Source organism: Oreochromis niloticus, linkage group LG6 (genome assembly GCF_001858045.2).
Source record: "Oreochromis niloticus isolate F11D_XX linkage group LG6, O_niloticus_UMD_NMBU, whole genome shotgun sequence".
NCBI classification, from domain to species: Eukaryota; Metazoa; Chordata; class Actinopteri; order Cichliformes; family Cichlidae; genus Oreochromis; species Oreochromis niloticus.
The window spans coordinates 13,172,596-13,193,578 of NC_031971.2; the positions used below are offsets into that span (position 1 = coordinate 13,172,596).

At 42.3% G+C, this 20,983-nt stretch overlaps 1 protein-coding gene across 2 annotated transcripts in view; it reads right to left on the minus strand.

The window, feature by feature from the left end:
* Positions 1 to 20,983, minus strand: part of LOC100701042 (protein sidekick-1) — a 262,584-nt gene that overhangs the window by 161,901 nt on the left and 79,700 nt on the right. For both annotated transcript variants that reach the window (XM_005460732.4, XM_005460731.4), the window contains exons 2-4: positions 9,248 to 9,404; positions 6,603 to 6,709; positions 3,720 to 3,867 (exon numbers count right to left, since the gene is read on the minus strand). In XM_005460732.4, the coding sequence (XP_005460789.1) occupies positions 3,720 to 3,867; positions 6,603 to 6,709; positions 9,248 to 9,404 (412 nt within the window). The remainder of the gene's footprint in view (positions 1 to 3,719; positions 3,868 to 6,602; positions 6,710 to 9,247; positions 9,405 to 20,983) is intronic.

Genomic DNA, 20,983 nt, shown 5'->3' on the forward strand with positions numbered 1-20,983 from the left:
GCTAGCACCAGGAATGTGCTGGGCATTGGTTACAATGTATTTTGGCTAGCTCAGCTGCCAATAAATGCTCTAAGCCTGTTATCATCTGTTAACTTAGCAAAAAGACTGATTGTCTCTCTTTTTTATTTTACTATTCTGATCCACCTCTATACCAGAGGAGTCAAAAGCTGCATCAGATGGAAAAAAAATGAAAAAAAGATGAATCTGTAGCGTTTCTACTGGTTTCTCTGTTTCTCATCTAACTCTCTCGAGGACTGGAGAGACAGCTGTCAGCATTCAAGACAGAAAACTGAGATGGAAATTATTCATACCAAATTATTAGAGGCAACACATCTCATTCCCTCTGTATAAAATTGGAATATGGTCTAAATAAAATGCCTCCTACATTGAGTGCCAAGCTTTTGCCATGTGAAAAAGCACTGCAGCTTGTTATTAACAGAATGCCACTTACATTGTATTTCATATAAATGCCTTAATTTCTTATTACTTTAGTGGAGGCAGTCTGGAATTCAGTGCAAACGGTGTCTGCAATAAATAGCTGAGGAAACTCATGAATTTTATGGGTTTTCCTGGTAATAAAATGTCTTGACTGTGCATTTTAGGGCAGAAAGTTTTATCAGTTTTTTCCCCCCCTCAACTTAATCAAGATAAATGGCAAAGAGTAATGGAGCCACTGGAGCTACTTCAGCGACATATACCATTTTCAATACTGGCCACTGTAATCTCTGTGTTGACTGCTCAGCTGAGTATACCTGCCAAACTTGAAACTGTATTTCAGACACTGCAGCCCATTTGGATATAATGGAACAGAAAAGTAATAAAAGACAAAACAAGGATAATAACACAAACACACACACACACACACACACACACACACACACACACACACAAATGCAATCACGAGTCATTACAATAATTACAAAGTGAGTAAACAATTGTTCCTGTGATCCCAGAAGCTGGAGAAATATCTTGTATCACCTGAAGCAGGTACGGTTAAAACCATATTTTCTGAATCAATTAATCAACATGTATATATATACACCACCTGAAGCTTTTTCATTTTTGATATACTGTAAGTGCACCACAAACGTGCTGTATAAAGTGAAGTACAATGTGCTCTAAAAAGAGCTATTTTAACATCATCTGTAACCATGTACTGTTTACACTGGTAAACAGTTTACATCATCATCATCACCGTAGAGATCATTCTGGATGATGTGACCTCCAACTCTAACCATAGTCAGGTGCGCACACATTCCTTGTGGCTGTGACCATTTTGACATCCGCAGGCTCTGCATTGGCCTCAGGCTTGTGGATATGATAAAATCGGGCAGCCGATTGCTCACTGTCAAATCACATTGTTTAAATGCTCTGCTAACCTACTGCTGCAACTGTTACATCAGTGCTTACTCTACGATCTATGCACCCACCTCAGCTTCACCTTAGGCTTTTTGTATTAATTATATATTTCATTCTATTGGCATACTGTAGGCTATGGAGCTTCCAGAATATATCCAGGCATTAATATAGTACTTAACCTTTGTGTCAGAAGCAGTTCTGACAAAAAGGTTGATACTTTAAAGCTTTTCATTGCTGTCAGGGTTAATTTACAGTAGATGAATATTAGAATCTAAGTTTAAACGTATACTCTGCATATGCTAGCAGGCTTTTAAAGTCACCATGGAGTCACATGTCAGATCTTATAAACCAGTTCTTTTCAGGGTTAATGTGAAGATACATCCTCCACAGCAGGTCTGTGAGACTAGAATTGGACTCATTAATGTCCCAACGAGCACTTGAGATGCTACTATGCAGAGAGCCTGGTATGCAGAGAAAGAGGTGCCTGGGCTCGTTGCATGCTTTTGTTTCAAAGTTAGTTCAGAAATTGATGAAAAACATAATAGTGGCAGTAGCAACATAAGGAGAAGTGATAAAAGCTCTGGCCAATTTTAAGATCAACACCTGTACAGATATCTGGTGATTTAACAATTGAATATTCTGATATCTGATAACAGCCGATGTTGTTTTCTTTCACACACAACCCAAATAATCTAATTTGCCTTATATTTGATATCTACAGTTATTTATTTGCTTGTTATTAACTTATTTACTCTCTGCCAGACTCTGCTTGTATCAACTTGTTGTTATGTTTGTGTGTTGTCAACAGGGAAGTTGCAGAGTACCCTCTGTTGGACAAATTATCCAGTATCAACACTCATAACATGAATGTTATGAGCTAATATCAGCTGAACATATCAGCCTGCTGATAAATTGGTCAGGCTCTAATAAAGCTGAGAAAATCTCTACCACTGACTCCCTCTTGCTAATTTTAAAGGTTAAATCCTCATCGCGCAGTAGCTAGTGTTTTTAAGATTGCAGATCGTTTTTCTTCACTGTTTACCAGCACGCCACTAAAACCTGCCTAAATGTGGTTGGTCGGTAGTGCTAAGACACAAGCAAACACAAAAGAAGAGCTTCAGGCACCAACAATCCTGTCCCCTGCCCACAGATGCTCCACATCCACTGCATATATACTTTCATTATAATAATCATGGAATAATCTGTAACTATAACAAGGGCTCCTCTTTGGTTTTTTTCTTTTCGTGTACAGCAGCAGGGAGCACACTTCAGCAGGGATGCTTTGACTGTAAACACCTTCATGCAGGTAGTGTCCTGTGCAGCAAAATAATTGCAGTCCACTATCATTAAGCCGCTCTCAATGAAGCCCCATTAACTTAACAGGAGTACATTATCCTAGTTTGTTCGATTAAAAAGCAAAGTCAAACTTGATGTGAACCAGAAACAGAAGCAACCTCCCCGCCCCCCAAGTAAAAAAAAAAACTGTTTATATAACCTGAATCCACGTAGCGTTCTGAAAAGCTCTTTGGAGGTGGTGTCTGTCGTTAAAGGGGTGAAAAAGTTGCTGTCTGACCGTTTACGTGTACAGCAAGGCCACTGACAATTTCACTCAATAACACACTGGGGAGCAGTTAGTGGTCTTAATGGGGAGTTAGTTATCTCAGAGTGCAAGCAGAGCCTAATAAAATCACTGAAGGTCTCCATCTCAACAGCTATTGTCACTGAGGAGCTGATTCAAAAAGCTGCATATCCCAAAATAATTTACAATGCTGGCTGAATCTATATCACACCACAAACCAACGGCACACTACCATCCCTGTGCTCGACGCTTAGTTTATGAGCATTTTTTTCAAAAGATTGACACTTACAGGATATCTGTAGCAACTAAGAAATAATATGCAAATTGCCAGCATTTCAAAAAGAGCTGGAGAATAACATCAAACAAATAGACTGTGAAGCACAGCTTACACAACACAGGGACCCTCATATCTCTGCTGTACAATTAATATAAAAGAACATCTCCCATGCACCTAAAATTACTTAATAACCTTGTAGATTTGATTCACTGAAAAGCCCGCTTTATCTTCTCTTGATAATGTCCTGTGTCTCTTCTTATGAAAAGGGTCAGTTATCTAAATAGCTTATTATTCATAGCAATTGACATACGAGGATTAAAAGAACTTTTGTGCTTCTGCAGAACACTAATTAATACACCACTGTGGGATAAGAACTGTAAAATTAAAATTTTATCTCGGGCGGTATTTTGTTAGACACACTTTGTGCTCGAGACTGCAAAAGACACCATGCAAACACGAGTGCGTGCTCAAGACACAAAGCAAAAGGGTAAAAGAAACACCTACATTCGGTTGTTGGGGATTATCTTGTGTCCATCTTTGTACCATGTGACCAGTGGTTGAGGAAACGACGCGAGGGGAGGAGGGTTGATGAGGGCTGCTCGGCCCTGAGTCACCGTCTTTCTCTGCTCCTCGGCTGAGAAGTTACCCAGAACTTGAGGAAAAGAGAGAAAGATGAAGAGCATGAAGATCAACACCAATGCATCACAATATATTTACAGCACAATCAGATATGCTGGTGTTGTTCCTACATCATCATAAAACTGTTGGTCTACAATCAGTATTGGAACTGACCAATCACGCTGTCTTCACAGTCAGTTAGCATTAGCCAAGAAGTTAGCTAATGCTTTTTAAACCGATCACTATCAACCTAACATGGGTAGCTGAAATCTGGCTAACAGCAAACATAAATTGATGACCTGGAATGCTTGCTATTTGTTCTAGGAGAAGGTTTTATATAAATACATGTTTCAAAACTATGACATCACAACGATATGACTGGTGAGCAGCAGGCCTGATCCTCGTTGATTCCAAACATTATTATGAAAATGCAGGAACAACACCAACACAGGGAAATCAGTTAGATCACATTTAGCCATATAAAAATGGGGCTCCAGAGGTGTAGTGGGTAATTTAAATGTGAATATGTGATTGAAGCACACAGGTCCTCCAAACGACTGTTTTCTTCTTGCTGTGCTGTTTGCTGTCCATATGGGAAAGCATTTAATTTACTGAGAAGTTTTCTTGTTAAAGAAGGAAGAAGATCTCAAATTTCAAATCTGGCATCTGTTAGCTAGCAAGCTAATTAGCGTCATCGTTAACGGGACCATTTAAAATTCAAATCTGAAAATCATCCCCGTCTTTGAGAGCATTTTATACTCACGCGGAGGAATTTAATAAAAACTGAACAGTGCATACCTCCAGGGATGCCCTCCAACAGCCAGCCATACATTAGACAAGATTTTAGTTGGCTTGGTTTTGATTCATCTTCTTTGTAACAGAAACAAATACATGTTTCATTTCTTAGACAGTTGACAACTATGTAATTACTGGATAATTCATGCTACAGTCACACGAGCGAAAACAGTGGTCGGAGACCACAGCACAACCAATATTATTAAGACTGTGTGTGATGAACTTGTCTAGCTGTCTTTAAAATGGTTGCTTTAAAGACGGCTTCAAAGTAACATTGGCCTGTCAAGACGTCAAGAGAGGAATGAAATGAAAATAGGACTGAGTTGAGATTTAGTGTCGTCAATCTGCAAATGAACGAAGTCTGTTTGTGACAAATCAGCAAGAATTGCAAATCTGGTGCCTTTTACTCACGTATGTTCAAATTAACTACTTATATTCAGATTTCAGGCAGAACCTCATAGATTTAAAGCACAATTTCAGAAATTCCTCCAGTTACTGCAGGACAGAAGTTCTAACTGCAGTGACAGGCTCTTGGGAACCTTGGTTTCATATTGGAACAAAACCAGAATCCAAGTAGTTGGGAACCAGATGAGTCAAGTCTCCCTTTGCAAAGAGACATATCGCAGACGAGTTGCTTATTGGTGCAGACTGACTCACTGATTGCAACGTGTGGTCGATCTGACTGTACGTATGAATTACACTGGAATCATTTCTAAACCTTTGCCAGGTTAGTCTGAGAGTGATTGGAGTCAGTTTTTGACAAGACGTGTTGTCCCCCATTATGCATCCCATGCAACTGCCATTGAGGGTGTTGCACAGAGGAGCAGCTCACTGCGGCAGTAACCGAATTTCAAAAAAAATAATGCAGTCACAGAGAAACCACAAATTTTGCCTAGTCGCAAGAAGGTTGAAGTGGTATTTTTACTCTAATGTGACAGAGCCATTAGAGAGAGTACAAGCAATGTGGTAGCCAAGCATTTCCAAAGTATATTTTGAACTCAAACATGGCTAATTTGAAAAACGCAGCGTTAGCCACTCAGCATGGTCTCTCACTGTAACAGTCATGTGTAGTTGGATAGCTCCACGCTTACTGTTGTGACATGTAGGGCTGGGCCATATCATACCGTTCACGGTAATACCGGCATAATGTTAGGCAATGATAAGAAAATGAAATATCGCGATAGAAAATGGGTAAAACGCGCATGCCTTTGTTTTCATACGCGCATGGCGGAAAAAGCATGGCAGAGACGGAGAATGAGAAGGGCGAAAGCGGATTGTTGAATGAAATGGATGAACCAGAATTGGTTTGTAAAATCGTGCAACTTCAGTGGTGTGGAACTGTTTTGGCTTTCGTCTGTCAGACACACACCAAAGCACAACTTTTGGTAGAGCATGCAAGCGGGCCGTCGTTATTACCGTGTTTTTCGGAAAATAAGGCACACTTAAAATCAATCCTTTGATTTTCTGAAAAGTCGACAGTGCCCCTTATAATCCGGTGCGCCTTATTTTGTCTTGCGTCAGTTATATCGTTATCGCAAATTTTCAAATATATATCGTGATAAATATTTTTGGCCATATTGCCCTGCCCTAGTGACATGTTCAGAGTTAATATCCTTTTGCTGGTGGTGTTAACTGGCACCTTGTGCATGCACAAGAAAATTTTATATCTGAAAGGGTCCGAGGGAGCCCTCATTTCGTAAAAGGTTAGCACTGTCAAGATATCCTGCTGCTGATCTGCTTAATAAAATTACATGCGACCTGACCTCTAGTCTTAAGAAATACAGTTTGTATTTTCAGAACTTTAGCACTTGTAATAAATAACAATATTTAATGAGGCAATATTTGTAAGATTGTAAGAATTGAGCAAAGCTGAAGCTTGTTAAGTTTTAATTGTGCACAAAACAACATCCTCAGTTGTTTTACTCAGTTTACTTTAAACCAGCGTGTGTGTCCGTATATGCTGTGTGTACTTACAGGCCACCTGCACCTCCGTTCTCCTGTGTATTACTGCTCCCATCCTGTTCCTCACCATACACTGATACAGTCCTGCATCAGTCCTCTTCAGGGACGGCATAGACAACCTAAAGATTGACACATGGAGAGGAAGATGACAAGGGTAGGTTTTTCTTCTCAAAGCTGTAAATAAAAATAAAACTGGGAGTGATGTCTGGAGACCAACAAGACAGAAGGGAACCAAGGTGGAGGTCTGGTTGTCCATATGCGTGCACTCTTGTGTAATTCCCTTTCATGTCCTTGATCTCAGAATATGGATTGGGCCTAAGGTTGTAAAAGTTTCCAGATAACAGAAGGCAGAGAGAGCATATGCACAGTTTGTGTACATGTATGTGTGTCTGTTTGCGTCTGTGCGCCGCGTATGAAAAGGTTTTTGATGTTTGCGAGGTCTTTTTTTTTGCTGAGAAGGATTGTTAATGGGGTTTTAATGGACTGTGCTTCACTAATGGGAAGCTTGGCATAGGATCTAGGTTGGTACCATGCTGGACAAATACACAAATGCACACACACACACACACATATATTCTGCACAAACCGGATAGACATAGCAAAACCGGACATCGCTTTGGGGCTCATTACAAATACCAGGACAGCCAAGTATTTAACTCCCAGGCTGTCAGTGCATGCTGCCAACATACACAAACCCGCAGACACAAATACACACATGTACATCAAAGACTCACAAACCCAACTCCATTTGAATCAGGAATGACACATTACACAGCAGCTCTGATCCTAAAACAGATTTTGATATTGGACACTTTCTACCACCAATCTATCTCCCTCTCTCTCTCTGTGTTCAGCTACATTTTCAATAGTCTTGTGCAGCGGAAACACCACGTTTTTAAAGTTCCAACAAGTTGTTAGATTTCTGTCATGTACCTCTATATTTAGATACAGATATATATAGACAATGCAGTAATTTCCTAGTCAGTTTCTCTGACAAGCTTTGCGTTAAATGTGATTGACTGCTTTGAGAAATAAAAATCCATTTTGTTTTTACAGTAACAAAGACACGATGTGTAATACTGTGATCAGAGACTGCACTGAAGAAGAATGTAAATGTAGGACGGTAGTCATTTTACATTGAATCTGAAGTTTATCAGACCAGAAATTATTAATATTTATGTGTTTTCAACAGGTTTACATTATTATAAAACTGTATTCATTGCTTTGATGCACAGCATATGTTACCTCCCGCTATGCAGTTGTACAGCACGTAACTGAGACAAGTATTGGCTTGAGGAAAAAAACACATGCATTGTGAGAAATAACTTTGTCAGCCAAGCATGTTATACAGTTTTGAAGACAATGCAGTAGCCTTGTCATAAGTGTCCCTGAAAACAAAGCAAACGCTGCTGCCTTCTTTTTTTTCCAGAGTCTAACTTGTCTTAGTGATGTTTTTATTCCAACTCACGATGTGTAAAAAGTGGCAGGCTACTGCAGTTGAACTGACAATGATAAAAGAAGCCGGAGCTGAAGCTTCCATTAATGTAAATCATTGTCACTTACTGTTCATATGAATTCTCCACTGACCAGAGCTTTAAACTAAGATAAAGAATGAAGAAAAATAAAATATTCCAAAGTGGATTTTACTATGTGGAAGCCAAAAGCATGTTTCTGAGTTTATGTAAAACCAAGTGGATCTGTGAGACCAGTATTAATTGTAAATTTGACCAGAAATCACAGCAAAGCACAGCTATCGAGCACTGCTTGGTCCCGCTCCTGTAGCAGCAGCATGCACGAAGCTGCAGGCCGTCCAATTTGCTGAAAATGGTCTATATATCAAAGGTGGCAGAAAGGTGCTATGCATTGCAATAGCTGAAACATCAGGATCTAGTGAGGTTCAATATCTCATCCCACACTATATGTCTTCATTTAACTGAGAATAAAATATGTAAATGAGCATATATAAAGTTGCAAAGGTAGAACACTAAAATCAGGCTTACCAGATGGCCACATCCTCACACACACACACACACACACACACACACACTCACTCATATTCACTGCAGCTTGCCAATTCAGCATAGCCCGAGCCTCACCAAACTAAAGTAGCCAGAACGCTGAGAGCAGTCCAGAGCCACACTGCACCTCCTGGCTCGAACAACGACTGCCTACAAAACTGCTGGCTCAACTTCTCCCTCCCTCAGTGTGTATGCATTCCCAAGATTCCCTCCATTTCTGAATGATGTGAAAAACAATTTTGTTTCACAGCTGCAGTTTTGCCGAGAGGAATTGCTTAGTTCTTACCAACCAACACACACAGGGACAGAGAGAGAGGGGGCAGAGGAGGAGGAGGAGAAGAAAAAAAGTACAGGGCAAAAAGCAAAGAAACAGCACAGACATATTGATTGGGTCCCCTCCTCTTTACCCACACCATATACATATTTATGGTGCTAATGTAATTATTAATCTCACTTTGGCTCTGCTGTCTGAATACTCTGACCTCTACACACACTCCATCGCTAACGGGAACAGCTCTTACTCTGCAGATGTTTGTATGTGAAAGGAAGGATATGAGAGAGACATATACACTTAAAGACAATGAGAAGATCCACGACAGAAAGTCTGACATAATAACCAGGCAGTGGCTGCTAACTGACCTGTACTGTGGCGTCCAGTCAGTGATGTTGCTGTTGTTGAGAGTCCAGCGGTACTGCAGAGGCCAGCTGCCTCCAGCCAGGCAGGTCAGCATCAGTCTGTTTCCCTCTAACACCACCTGCTGCCCCTGTCCACCCCCTCGTAGGTAGGGAGCCACTTCTGACAGACAAACAGAGACACAGAAAGGAAAATGTGTTATTTGTGGTGTTTGAAATAGTCTGCTTTAGTCACTCTGAGACAACACGGCTGATTTCTGCTGTATTCATACACCACAGAAATTGTGGCCTTTGCACAATAAGTTGAACAAAAAAAAAAAAAGTCTTCTCTTATTTTATTGAGAAGAGTTTCAGACTGGAATCAGAAAATTCTGTAATAATGGTTTTAGGTGCCATTTTGCAAATGTCAAATCAGATATGAAAACTCATTTCAGGCTTAGAAAAAGACATCTGACATCAAAGCAATGGGAAAAAAACTGCTACTCCATCTACAGCAGCTTTATTTGTATGTAGTTTTTTTCTGCCAGACTGTCTAGAGAGCCCTCACCCCATTAGTGACGCCTGTCAAAGCTTTTTTATACAGACACATACACTAGTTTTTTCCACAAAATTGTACTTCAGCATTTCAGAAAACCGACCAATTTTAAATAAACAACTAATATCTCAGATCAAACTGCGTCATAAGTTATAACACTGATTTTAAGACAGACCAAGAGAAAATGTGTCCCAACAGATGCTCAGCGCAGGTAGGACATGTGATGCCTGTCCATACACTTAGACCTTTTGTTTCCTGTGTAAGCCCAAACGGCTGAACCGAGCGCATGGCGGCATGCATGAGTGCTCCAACACATCCTATTTCCCAGCATTGATGTGCATCAACGGTCCAGAAAAGCAGCAATTCTATCACATTTACTCCCTGGAAAGGCACCGCGTAACTTGACTACTTCTTCTGAATGCAAACAACATCTGCTGTTTGTTACTTAAAGCATATCAAATTCCAGCATAGACTGCATGAAGACAAAGGTCAGGCTTCACAGACGCTTTTAACCCTTATGCTGAAAATTAGATTGCATCCTGTTCGTCAGATGCAGTGTAATGTGGAATTGATCAGACTAAAAGGTACAGATGTGACGATGATTAAGTTGTTCACTCAAGCTTGTCAGATTCTGTCAGGAGTCTTTTGACCAATGAGCATGCCTGCAGTATAAACATCCTTTCACTGTAATGGTAATCCTGGGTTCCTCACCTCCACGTTTAGCTTTTTCCATCCTGACAGAGAGCATTTTCCCTTTCACCACATGTATTGTACTCCTGAACAGCCAAGTATCCAAGCACAGATATTGTACAATAGTGCATTGTACAGACACTCACAGTGCCCAAGCTGAATCTTATGATAAGCCTGTTGAAATCACTTGGCCTGCCTTGCAAGGTGCAGCTGCTGAATGGCTCAGCTGCTGTCCAAGCAATGCCATTCAGTCTTTAACTTTCTACTCAGGTGTGCGGACCTGGCTCACTGTCACACAGCATAGGGGCATCAAGGCTAAATAGGCTGTCCAAAGCCACTTGCTGCTGGACAGCATGTGCCGAGGCCTGGATCCACTCAACAAAAATTAGCATCTGGGTTTGGATTGTACAGGAGGTTCACACATGCATACACACGCATCCGTTTGGGTGGAAGCCTATCTTCTAGCGACAGTAAATATGGACAGGTTCATAACTCTTAATGCTCCCCCTCTCCCCTCCTGTCGTCCACTAGATCTTCTGTCCTCCCTGTCGTTTCAGCTTCCTCGGTTCTGTATCACTTCCACCCCTCTCACTTCATCTCTACTGTCTGCATTTCCTCCCTTATTCCTTATTCCCTCTGGATGTCTCAGGGCCACATTTTCCCCTCCTCTTCTCTTCCACTTTCCACTGTTTCACCCTCTCCCTCTCTCTTTTAGATTGATAGCTGCCTGCTCTGTGCACAAAAGGGAAGTGTTCCTGCTAGGACAGATTTATATGGGAGTCTGTGTGTGTGCGTGAGAGAGAGAGTGCGAGCGCATGTGGGCATAAGGATTTATTTGGAATATTCTGTTTCTACAGACGATGGCTGGCAATGCAGACTCCAATGTCATACTGCTGACCAGCACTATAATTCACTGCTGCATGCCTCAGAGAGTGAGGGAGAGACAGAGAGGGAGAGGAAAACAGAGAAAGAATACAAGTGTGCTTCTATTGCTACCTTGGGAGTGAGAACTTTTTGGGAAGGTGAGGATATTTTGGCCAGTCCTCACATTCTGAAACCCCTTCAAAAGGGCTGTTTGAAAAAAACAAAAGAACAAAAAGAAGAAAAAACTAAAAATGACATTTTAAACACAGTGATCCAGCTATGTTTAGTGTTGTGGTTGTCATTTACTTTAGGCAGACATAGACATCATTGTTTTACCCGGAAACAAATACTACATAATTAAAATTGGCCTTTGGCCTCCTCCCAAGTGAAAATCTCCTGAATTGTATCATTATATCAGAGTTTTGTTAAAGCAGGGTTTCGTTTGTTAATCATAATATACATTTTTGACTAACACGTGAACAGAACGAACAGAACAGAGCTTCTGTTAAGTAAGGTAACACAGACTTACAGCATTAATGAGGGCAGACAAATCATGCTTTGTGCATAGTTACCTAAAAACACACACAAACACACACACTCAACCCCTCGTCAAAAAAAAGTCTGTTTAAAAAAAAAAAAAAGCAGTACTATATATGAAAAATGTGTGTAGCTACCATGGCATGATGAGTAAATATGAATGAGAACTCCAGGGGCACTGCACGCACACTGGCCAGTAACTTGGTAAAGCATACCATGCCTTCTCTGTCTTTTTGGTTCAGAGAGAGACAAGAATTTATAAAATTAACATCATGTTTCATTAAATAAGATTTTAAACTATAGCTTGAGAAATTGGCAAGTGTAACGATTTGAGCGAGTATGACAATTGCCAGATTGTGAAGGCTAGGGGACTGTGTCAAAGCATCTCAAAAACAGCAGCTCTTGTGGGGTGCTCCTGGTTTGCAGCCGTCAATATTAATCAAAAGTGGTCCAAGAAAGAAGCAGTGGTGAACCAGTGACAGGGTCATGGGTGGCCAAACTGACTGATGAACGTGATGAGCAAAGGCTGGCATGTGAGGTATGATTCAAAAGACTGGTTCTGAGAGAAAAGTGTCAGAATATATAGTGCATCAGAGTTTGTTGCATAACTGCAGACCAGGTAGACCATGTGTCCACTGTTGGTGCCAAAAGCGCCAACAGTGGACACATGAGGATCAGAACTGGACCACAGAGCAATGGAAGAAGGTGGCCTGGTCTAATGAATCATGTTTCCTTTTACATCACATAAAAGATGTAAAAGGGGCGTGTGCATCACTCACCTGAGGAAGACCTGGCACCAGAATGCACTATGGGAAGAATTCAAGCTGGCAGAGGCAGTGTGATGCTTTGGACAATGTTCTGTTGGGAAACCTTGTGTCCTGCTATACATGTGGATGCTACTTTGACACTAAACATTGTTGCAGACAACGCACACATTTTCATGGAAACTATCCCCTGATCGATGTGGCCTGAGCCCTGCTACAAAAACAATGGTTCAGGAATGATTTGAGGACCACAACAACAACAACAACAAGTCTGAGGTCTTAAGATCTTAATCCAATCGAATATCTGTGGGATGTACAAAGAAGTCCAATCCATAGAGCACCCAAATCTCATCTTACAAGACTCAAAATATCTGTTGCTAACATCTTGTTGCAGATACGACAGCACACCTTCAGCGGTCAAGGCTGTTTTTACAGTAAAAAGAGGACCAAAACGATATTAGTCAGGTGGTCAGAATCTTATGTCTGATCAGTGTAAATTTAATCAGAAAACTGTTAAATCAAGAGAGTTGATCACCGTATTCCTATAGACTCCAATCAAGCTTCTTTTTGGAAAGGAGGCACCCCTTGCTATCAAAAGAAAGAGGGTAGGTTTAATGCAATTTCTAGAGTCTATAGTGCCAGCTAAGGTTAGGGAGGGGGCATAACTAATGCATAATGTCAACTAATGTCCCCATAAAAACTGTGTTTGTGTTAAGTGAGAGAGCAGCCTTAAAAGCTTAACACAACCCTCAACTACAATGGCTGCTTCATATGCCAGTGTGGATGTTTTGCACCATTACACTCATCCACCACCTCGTTCATACATCACGCTTCGCGTCCACTCCACCACCCAGCCTGAGGCACTCCCCTCCTTGTCACTCCTTCAGCCCTTTCTTCTCCTTTAAAGGCAGTCCATGAGAAACTACGGATAGACAGAGAACACTCTGTAGAGAACACTCCAAACACCCTTCTGAGATGAGCAAGGTCAGCTAACAGCATGTTTCAATCACTGGCGTTGTCTGTCTCTCTCTCTCCCCCTCACTGTCTGTCTCTCTGTCACTCCATCTCAACATGTCAGCCTCTCTCTCCCCCCGCAGTCTTCCCCATTTCTGACCTGTCTGTCTTTCTCAGAAGCTGCACTATCCAGCCACCTATCATCCTCCCTTTGTTCCTCCCTCTTTCACTTGTTGCCCCTTGGTCCATCTCTGTCAAAGCTCAAGGTCTCCTCTTTCTTTCTCTTCAGGAGGATCGTTGCCTAACAGAGAGGTTGGCCTTCAAATGTGACAGGAGAGCCAAGAAGCACGCATGCACACTTTTTTTTTCTTTCTGACGCATCCCGCGCACACAACCACTCTCAGGCTGGTCTTATGAAGCTGCTTAGGCAGATTCTAGGAAGGAATTCAATTTGCCGGGAAGATGAGCGCTGCGATAAAGAAGAGAGAGAGGAGAGGAGGATGAAAGGACAGGAGGAGGAGAAGACCAGGGTTGTGGCTTCGGGGCTGATGGTCCACCATGATCCCGCTCTCTCTACTCTCCTCTTCACCTCTGAATTTTTATAGCACGGAGCAAATGTGCGGTGGAAATTAGCCCTTAAATGACTTGTCCTTTAGAAACGGGCAAGAAAAAAAAAGATTATTATTACACTGTGTTAAATAACCCTGAATTTTACTGCAACAGCTGTGGTTAGACGTGAAATCCTCTCTACATGGGGTCAAGATTCTGCCAAACAGTAAGAGCACAGCTAAAAATGTTGATTTCTTCGTGTGGAAAGTCTGACAGGTGGTCAGAAAAGATCTTTGCGATGCCGTTGTGCATTCAGATGCAAGGAAACCCTGTGGTGCAAGTGTACAGCCTCGACACGAGAGAATGAGAGCGCTGGGATGAAACAAAGCTGAGGATTTCATTTCCGCCTGCTTAATTATTGCATATGAGTGTGTGAGTGCATTTACAGTGCTGGTGTGCATGTGTGTGTGAGTGTGTCAGGTCAGAATTAGGGTTCGCTCGCTCCAGAAAAATCACTTTATCTTCATAGAGCTGAACCCCTACTGTGAGACAGGGCCGGCAGAGCTGACTATAGTCTATGAATACTGATTTACTGGTAGGCTATATCGCTCTCTCCCTCACACACACACACACACACACACACACACACACACCCTTTGCCATGCCTTTTTGACGCATGAAGGGAAGAAATAACCAAATCAGTCTCTTTTTTTAAGAGTAATTTTTGTATGCATATGTAGGCACAAGTTGCATGGCTAAGCATTTTTTTCCCCTTCACGGCAACAGCAGTCTATTTGATTACGGGGTGCGAATGAGTTCTATTCCTTTTTAATCTAATAAGTCTGCCTGCGCTTGTTTCAACAGGCATTTAAAAGCACTTAATTGGACTGACAGTGTGTGAGGCGAGAGGAAGAATTATGAGTCGAGTTTTTGGCATGTTGCTACGAGTCGGAAAAGGGTCGAAAAAAGGGGCTAATTAATTGAACAACGTAACGTGAAAGGGTTGAGAAATGAGATATGATCCCTCCCGTCAAGTGACTCGGGTGAAAACACACGTGTGTAACCGAATTTTGAAACTACAAAACTTTAGGTTTGTCGCTGATGAGTCCGTACCTCACGAAGCTTAAAGACATTAGCATTAGTGCAACTCAAGAAGACTAGACAGCCTCTCACTGACAGTCAGCGAGGAGCGCATATTGCGCTAATGAGCGAAAACAGGGATCAACACACTGGATAACAGCCAGCGTATGATTAGAGTTACATCATTAAGCAAACTCCCATAGGAGCCCCGATTTTTAAATGGTCCATCAAAACTGAAACATCCAGACAATGTGAGAACGAGCTAAAATGGTGGAATAAGGCAAAACCAACGGTAAATTCTACAGAGCGCTCGAGGTGAGTGAACCTCACAAGAGTGAGGTGAATTTCAGGTGAGCTGCGGCTCTGACCCGAAAGCTGATGAACTGGGTTATAATATAATTCTCCCTCGTGGCATACTGGACTTTTTAAAATCATTTTCACGTTCCTCCTGGTGAATGATGTTGACAGCACTGATCCCACACGTAAAAATCCAACACGTTTAAAATCATTTTAATGAGAACAACGAGCAGCGGCTGGATCAAAAGGCAAACGATTAGACTCATTAAACGCCACACACTGTAGGATTTTATCTCCTAAATGTCAACAGCGGCCGGCCCGGTTTATATTGGTCCCATCAGTTTGGAGGTGCAAATCAGACCTAGAATCATGACGGCCCTAGACAGTTACAGACATATGCACACAATCTTAAGAGAAAACTAACCGAGGGAATGTAGTGACCAAAGAAGATGACAGTTAAGCAGAAAACACCTGCTGTCTTTGATGATGATGAAATCAAAGTGGCTCTGACGCTAATCCACGGGGCTGGAGCTCACCCACTGATCCCAGCAGGCCTTAGCTGAACTATAAGATGGAGAGTACACAGGGAGCTGAGCGACCACAGACAAGAAGCACTACTCCTGGACATAAAACAGCAGAGAAGAGTGCACAAGAGAGGAAAATGTTTCCCCTGCTTCATCTGCTGTAAGATGGAGCAGAGCATGCAGGATGTGAGCGAGGAACTTTGATCAGGAGTTTAACTCGTGACTTTTCAAGTTGGCAGCCGCTTTAATTGACTACTGAATGTCAAACTGCCTACAAGAACAAAGCATCTCTCACTGAAGACATAACATTCTCCCTAACCTCTCTTTCTGCAAAAGACAGCCAATCGCGACTCCCTCCCCCAAGCCCCTTTCTTGCCTGCTCCAATCATGTTTTTCTACAAGCTTTGACTGATAGCTGTCTGTGAAGAGCTGGCAGATGACTGACTGATCCTGATGTGCTGATTGGCAGATGTCAGACCAGCAGGCACGATGCAGACGCCGACACGTGCACGTACACATACACACGCAATGGCATACGAGTCGAGGAACAGCCGAGTCTCGAGTTCAAAGTCGACGTGCTTGACTTTGCTTGTGAGAGTGTTTGCTCCTCGGTGTCAAAGCCACTAATAGCATGATGTGCTGAGAGGTACAACCTCTACAACAAAAGCATGTCAAGGAGAAAGACTCAAAGTTGAGATTTTTCTCTCTGGTTTCGCTAATGATGCTGGTACAGTGGCTGGTGAAGGGAAGCCAATGCGCAGACTGCATTGGCTTTGGTCATATGCCAGTTTGATTTGTGCCCATTTAGTGATTGGCCATTGTGTAACTCTGTTTCTCATAATCAAGACTGTTGTGTTAACCAAAACTGCGCCTGAGCAGTCGATTACAAAATGTCAGTTTATTGCTTTTTGTGGCATTTAATAATGTCAGCATAACCATGTGAGTATATGCCCATGCATGTGTATGCATATGTCTCTATAGGACACCCAGCTGAAATGTCAGTTCTGAACACAGTGCACTGTAATTGAAAGAGACTGTTCTGTGCAAATAGCTACTTTGGTACAGAAGAAAAGGCACCTTACGCCACTGGAAGTACGAGTGGATGTACGCACTCTCAACCTCGCATGCATGGGGTCATGCAGATCCATGTGGGGGCGGCTGGGGGGTAATAAATGGGGCAGAAAAGATGCAGCATAGAAGTGGGAGGTGGAGCGGTGGTGTGTTGGGGGAAGGGGTGGGGTTGGAGGGGTTAGGGTAATCAGGTGGAAGAGACTATGATCAGTGACATTTAAGAGGTGGGCCACACTGCAGGGCACATCTGCTAAGACACACACGCACCAAAACACACACATACACAAACAACTGTCAGCTCCTATTTTCTGATGAGCAGACAGGCGGACAGGAGGAGCAAGGAGGTGAATGGGAGCGTTGGGAGGGAGTGAAATAAATACCTCCCACAGAGACAGCAGCATCCTCTTTCTCTCTGAAGAAAGTTGAGCACACAAGCAACCGTGAAAACACCTTCAGTGCTTTTGAATCACACACAAACTAGCACAGATGATAATTATTCCTTTGTTTCTGCAATTTTTCTTGTATCCCCGGGCCTCACTCTCCCCCTACTGTTTCCTCAGTACTTTACACCCCCTCATTAAAAACATTTGTCTTTCTGCAGGTGGAAAGCAAACTCTTATTTACAGACAATAACAATCAATCAGACTCGACTGCCAAAGGAAGACAATGTGGAGTGGTGTGTGCTCCACTTGTACCACCATGGTATAAGTGGTATATAATGGAGTAACGAGTGGAGGTAAAACCAGTTTATTCCTGAAACTGTCCGACACGATCACCGCATCACCTTCCCATCACCGCCACCGGGCTTCACGCACACACTTGACCTAAATCTACATTGATACTGAGAGATTTTCACAAACGCGACTGCATTCAGACATGTGATAGTCTGACAACATGACTCCAGGCTTCATCTCTCTCACCCCACACATCACACTTTGATATACACACACACCTCCAAACACACACACACAAACACATAGAATAGGAAAGAGAACCTAAAGAAGGTGAAATGAGGTCTTCAGAGAAATTAAAGCACTGAAAATCACGCGAAACTTCTTCCCTTCTTGCTTCTCCCAATCGTATTGTTCTGTTTTAATATCCCTTTCTCCTGTCTTCAGAGGAGGCCCCTCTTCTTTCATACATTTTCATCTGTTCCTCCTCTAGTTCCTCTAGTTCTCTTTGGTGTGTACGTGTGATGCATGTGGCCAAACATCCTCCGCTCACCTGCCTATACTAGCCATCATCCTGTCTGACAGCTGCCACTGTCCTGACCTTGGGCAATGTGGGCTACATGGTTTTTGAAGTGATTGACGAATTGTATCCTTTCATTCATTATTGAAGGCGGAGATCAAAACCACAGCACCTGGGATATCACCGTGACAGCCCGGCAGACCAGACAGAGGTAAAGAGGGGAGGGAGCAGGAGGAGGACGAGAGAGAGGGAGAAGGTCATCTAAGCAAAGAAGTGCAGGTGAGAAGTAAGGGGTGAGGGAGGCGAAAGGTGCAGGGAGCTGGGCAGAAGAAAGGCCCGGCATCTTAAACAGCAGCATAATATTTTTGTTTCACTCTGCACCCTCTTCTTTTATTCAACCTTTACAGCAGAGATCTTGTGCCTCTGTGTGTATGTGTGTACGCACGTGTGTGGACCCTTGCTCACCAAACATGTAACAACTAAAGAAAAATATTAAGTACAAAAGCAAGTAACACTTTCTTTCCTTTTAATTGTTTTATCCAATTTATGTTATAACTATATGAAATCCCCATGAAATCAATAGATAAAGCCCCAGTCATGTAAACCTAAAGACCATTTGGCAACTCTTTGGTAACCACCGGTCGCTGGGGAAAAATGATGTGTATTCCTTAACCAGTCACCTGCTGTTGGTAGGAATTGTTTGCATTGACGTACACAATTCTGCACCAAAAACCTTGTGAGGTTGCTTTGGTAAGTAGCAGATAGCAACAGTCACTTGCAGTTTATAAACTATGAGTGACAGTAGAAAACTGCTAGAGACCAAAGCAATCCCAAGGAGGGTTTTAGTGTAGCACCCTGTTTGTGACTGATTTCACCCAGCGACTGCCAGGAACCACTCACCAACCAGAATGCACATTTTTCCCTTAGTGACTGGAGATCGCTCAGGGGCTGCAGACTAGTCTCTACACCCGTGTAACTAAGATCTAACTTATTTAAAACTCTGCAAACCATTCACCTTTCTTTCAAGTGAAAGGTCACCAGAGGAAAAAACATCATATTCAGAAAGTGTCTTACCTTTGAATTCTAAGCTGATCATCTAAATATTTTAGGATATTGGCTACTTTGAAATGCCATCCTGAAAACCTGGCAGTTTAACACCTGTTCCAGATTTAATATATGATTTTAACCATTCTTCATTACTGCTTTATGACCTCTAAGAATTATCGATGACCCTAACCACCCTAACGAGACATCATGCTGTAAATGACGTGCAGAGACGTGAAAGAAATCCAGAGAGAAGGTGAGTTTAAAATAGACTGCCAGATGACTCTGTGCAGACGTGACTAATGTCTAACTGTGGAATATTTTCCAACACCGAAAGTGAAATAACAAAGCGTGCCCTCACACCTGAAAAGTCAAAAGCGCGTCTGACGTCAACCCGAAAGGTTGCAAACTAATTCCTTCTGGAAACTGCCAACCTCAGAGCCAGAGATGAGTAATTTACTCCTGTGCAAAAAAAGAAATTTAGGCACGACCGGCAGCGGGTCTCCAGCGTCCATCCTCAACACCCGCACTGAACTTTGCGCCACAGTCAACACTGCTTCATCTCACTTTCCAGACTTTCTATCAAATCTGCCTTCATCGGTCTCCACCTCTAGCCTCTTTTCATCTCTACCCAGCAGCATCGATTTTGAGCTGGACTGAAGCATAGCTCTCTATTCTAAAGGACTACATGTTATGTCCTCTGGCAATGCCATTTAAACGTTACCTGAGTGGGAGTTGAAAAAAAAAAAGAAAAGAAAAGGAAAGGAAAGAAAAAAGATCTTCAAGTTTCACTTTTCCAACCTGCTTTTCTGACAAACTCATTCACTGTCTTTGACCCGCTGCCCTGTTCCTCACACATTTTAACTAATTCGTTGTTGTTAGGTACGTGGGAGGTGTTTTGCGATGTGTGTGCCTGCTTTCTGCGTTTATGTCTGTGTGACTCCCTACGCTCTGCAAATTCAAGAATGTGTGTGCGAAAGTGATGTTTACTTCCTCCTTTCCACAGTGACAACATCTGCCACCAACTGCAACACACACCATGTCTTCCTCGTCTCCCTCGTTCTCCCAGCTTTCTTCCCTCCTTCCCTCCCTCTTCCTCCCCAGACAAGGGCAGCTTAGTGACACGCCATTTGAAGGGCAGACTGCGTCTAGGTAAACACTCTTCTTACATTCTTACAGACTCAAATTAATTCAATAACACTGGCAAATGTCCTTGCCAAGATACGATATGACTTTCTGTTCTGAGTGTTTACTTACTTCCACATTTATACACATATGCGAGAGCTTAAACACAACCACAGTTGGACATAAAAGGTCAGACACAAACCTATCTGAGCACAGATGTTTCCAGTAAGAGCAAACAAGTGCACTGATAATGACTAAGAAAGCGCAGACGGAGAGGTTTGAGGCATATGTGCTCATTGTTTGCCGGATAATTCAGTGTTTAGCCAGTGGAGTGGGGTATTTTTAGATGTCTTCTGGGTAGAAATTTAAGAGGAGGAGCTGGTTGTTCAAAATAACTTTAATCATTTTGCTGTCACAAACTCTCTTTGAGACGAACTTGAGTTGCTCTTGTTTGCAGAGACACTTATTTTCACTAAAAGAGTCTTAAACAGCAGTCGCCGTCCCAGTTTAACGAGCA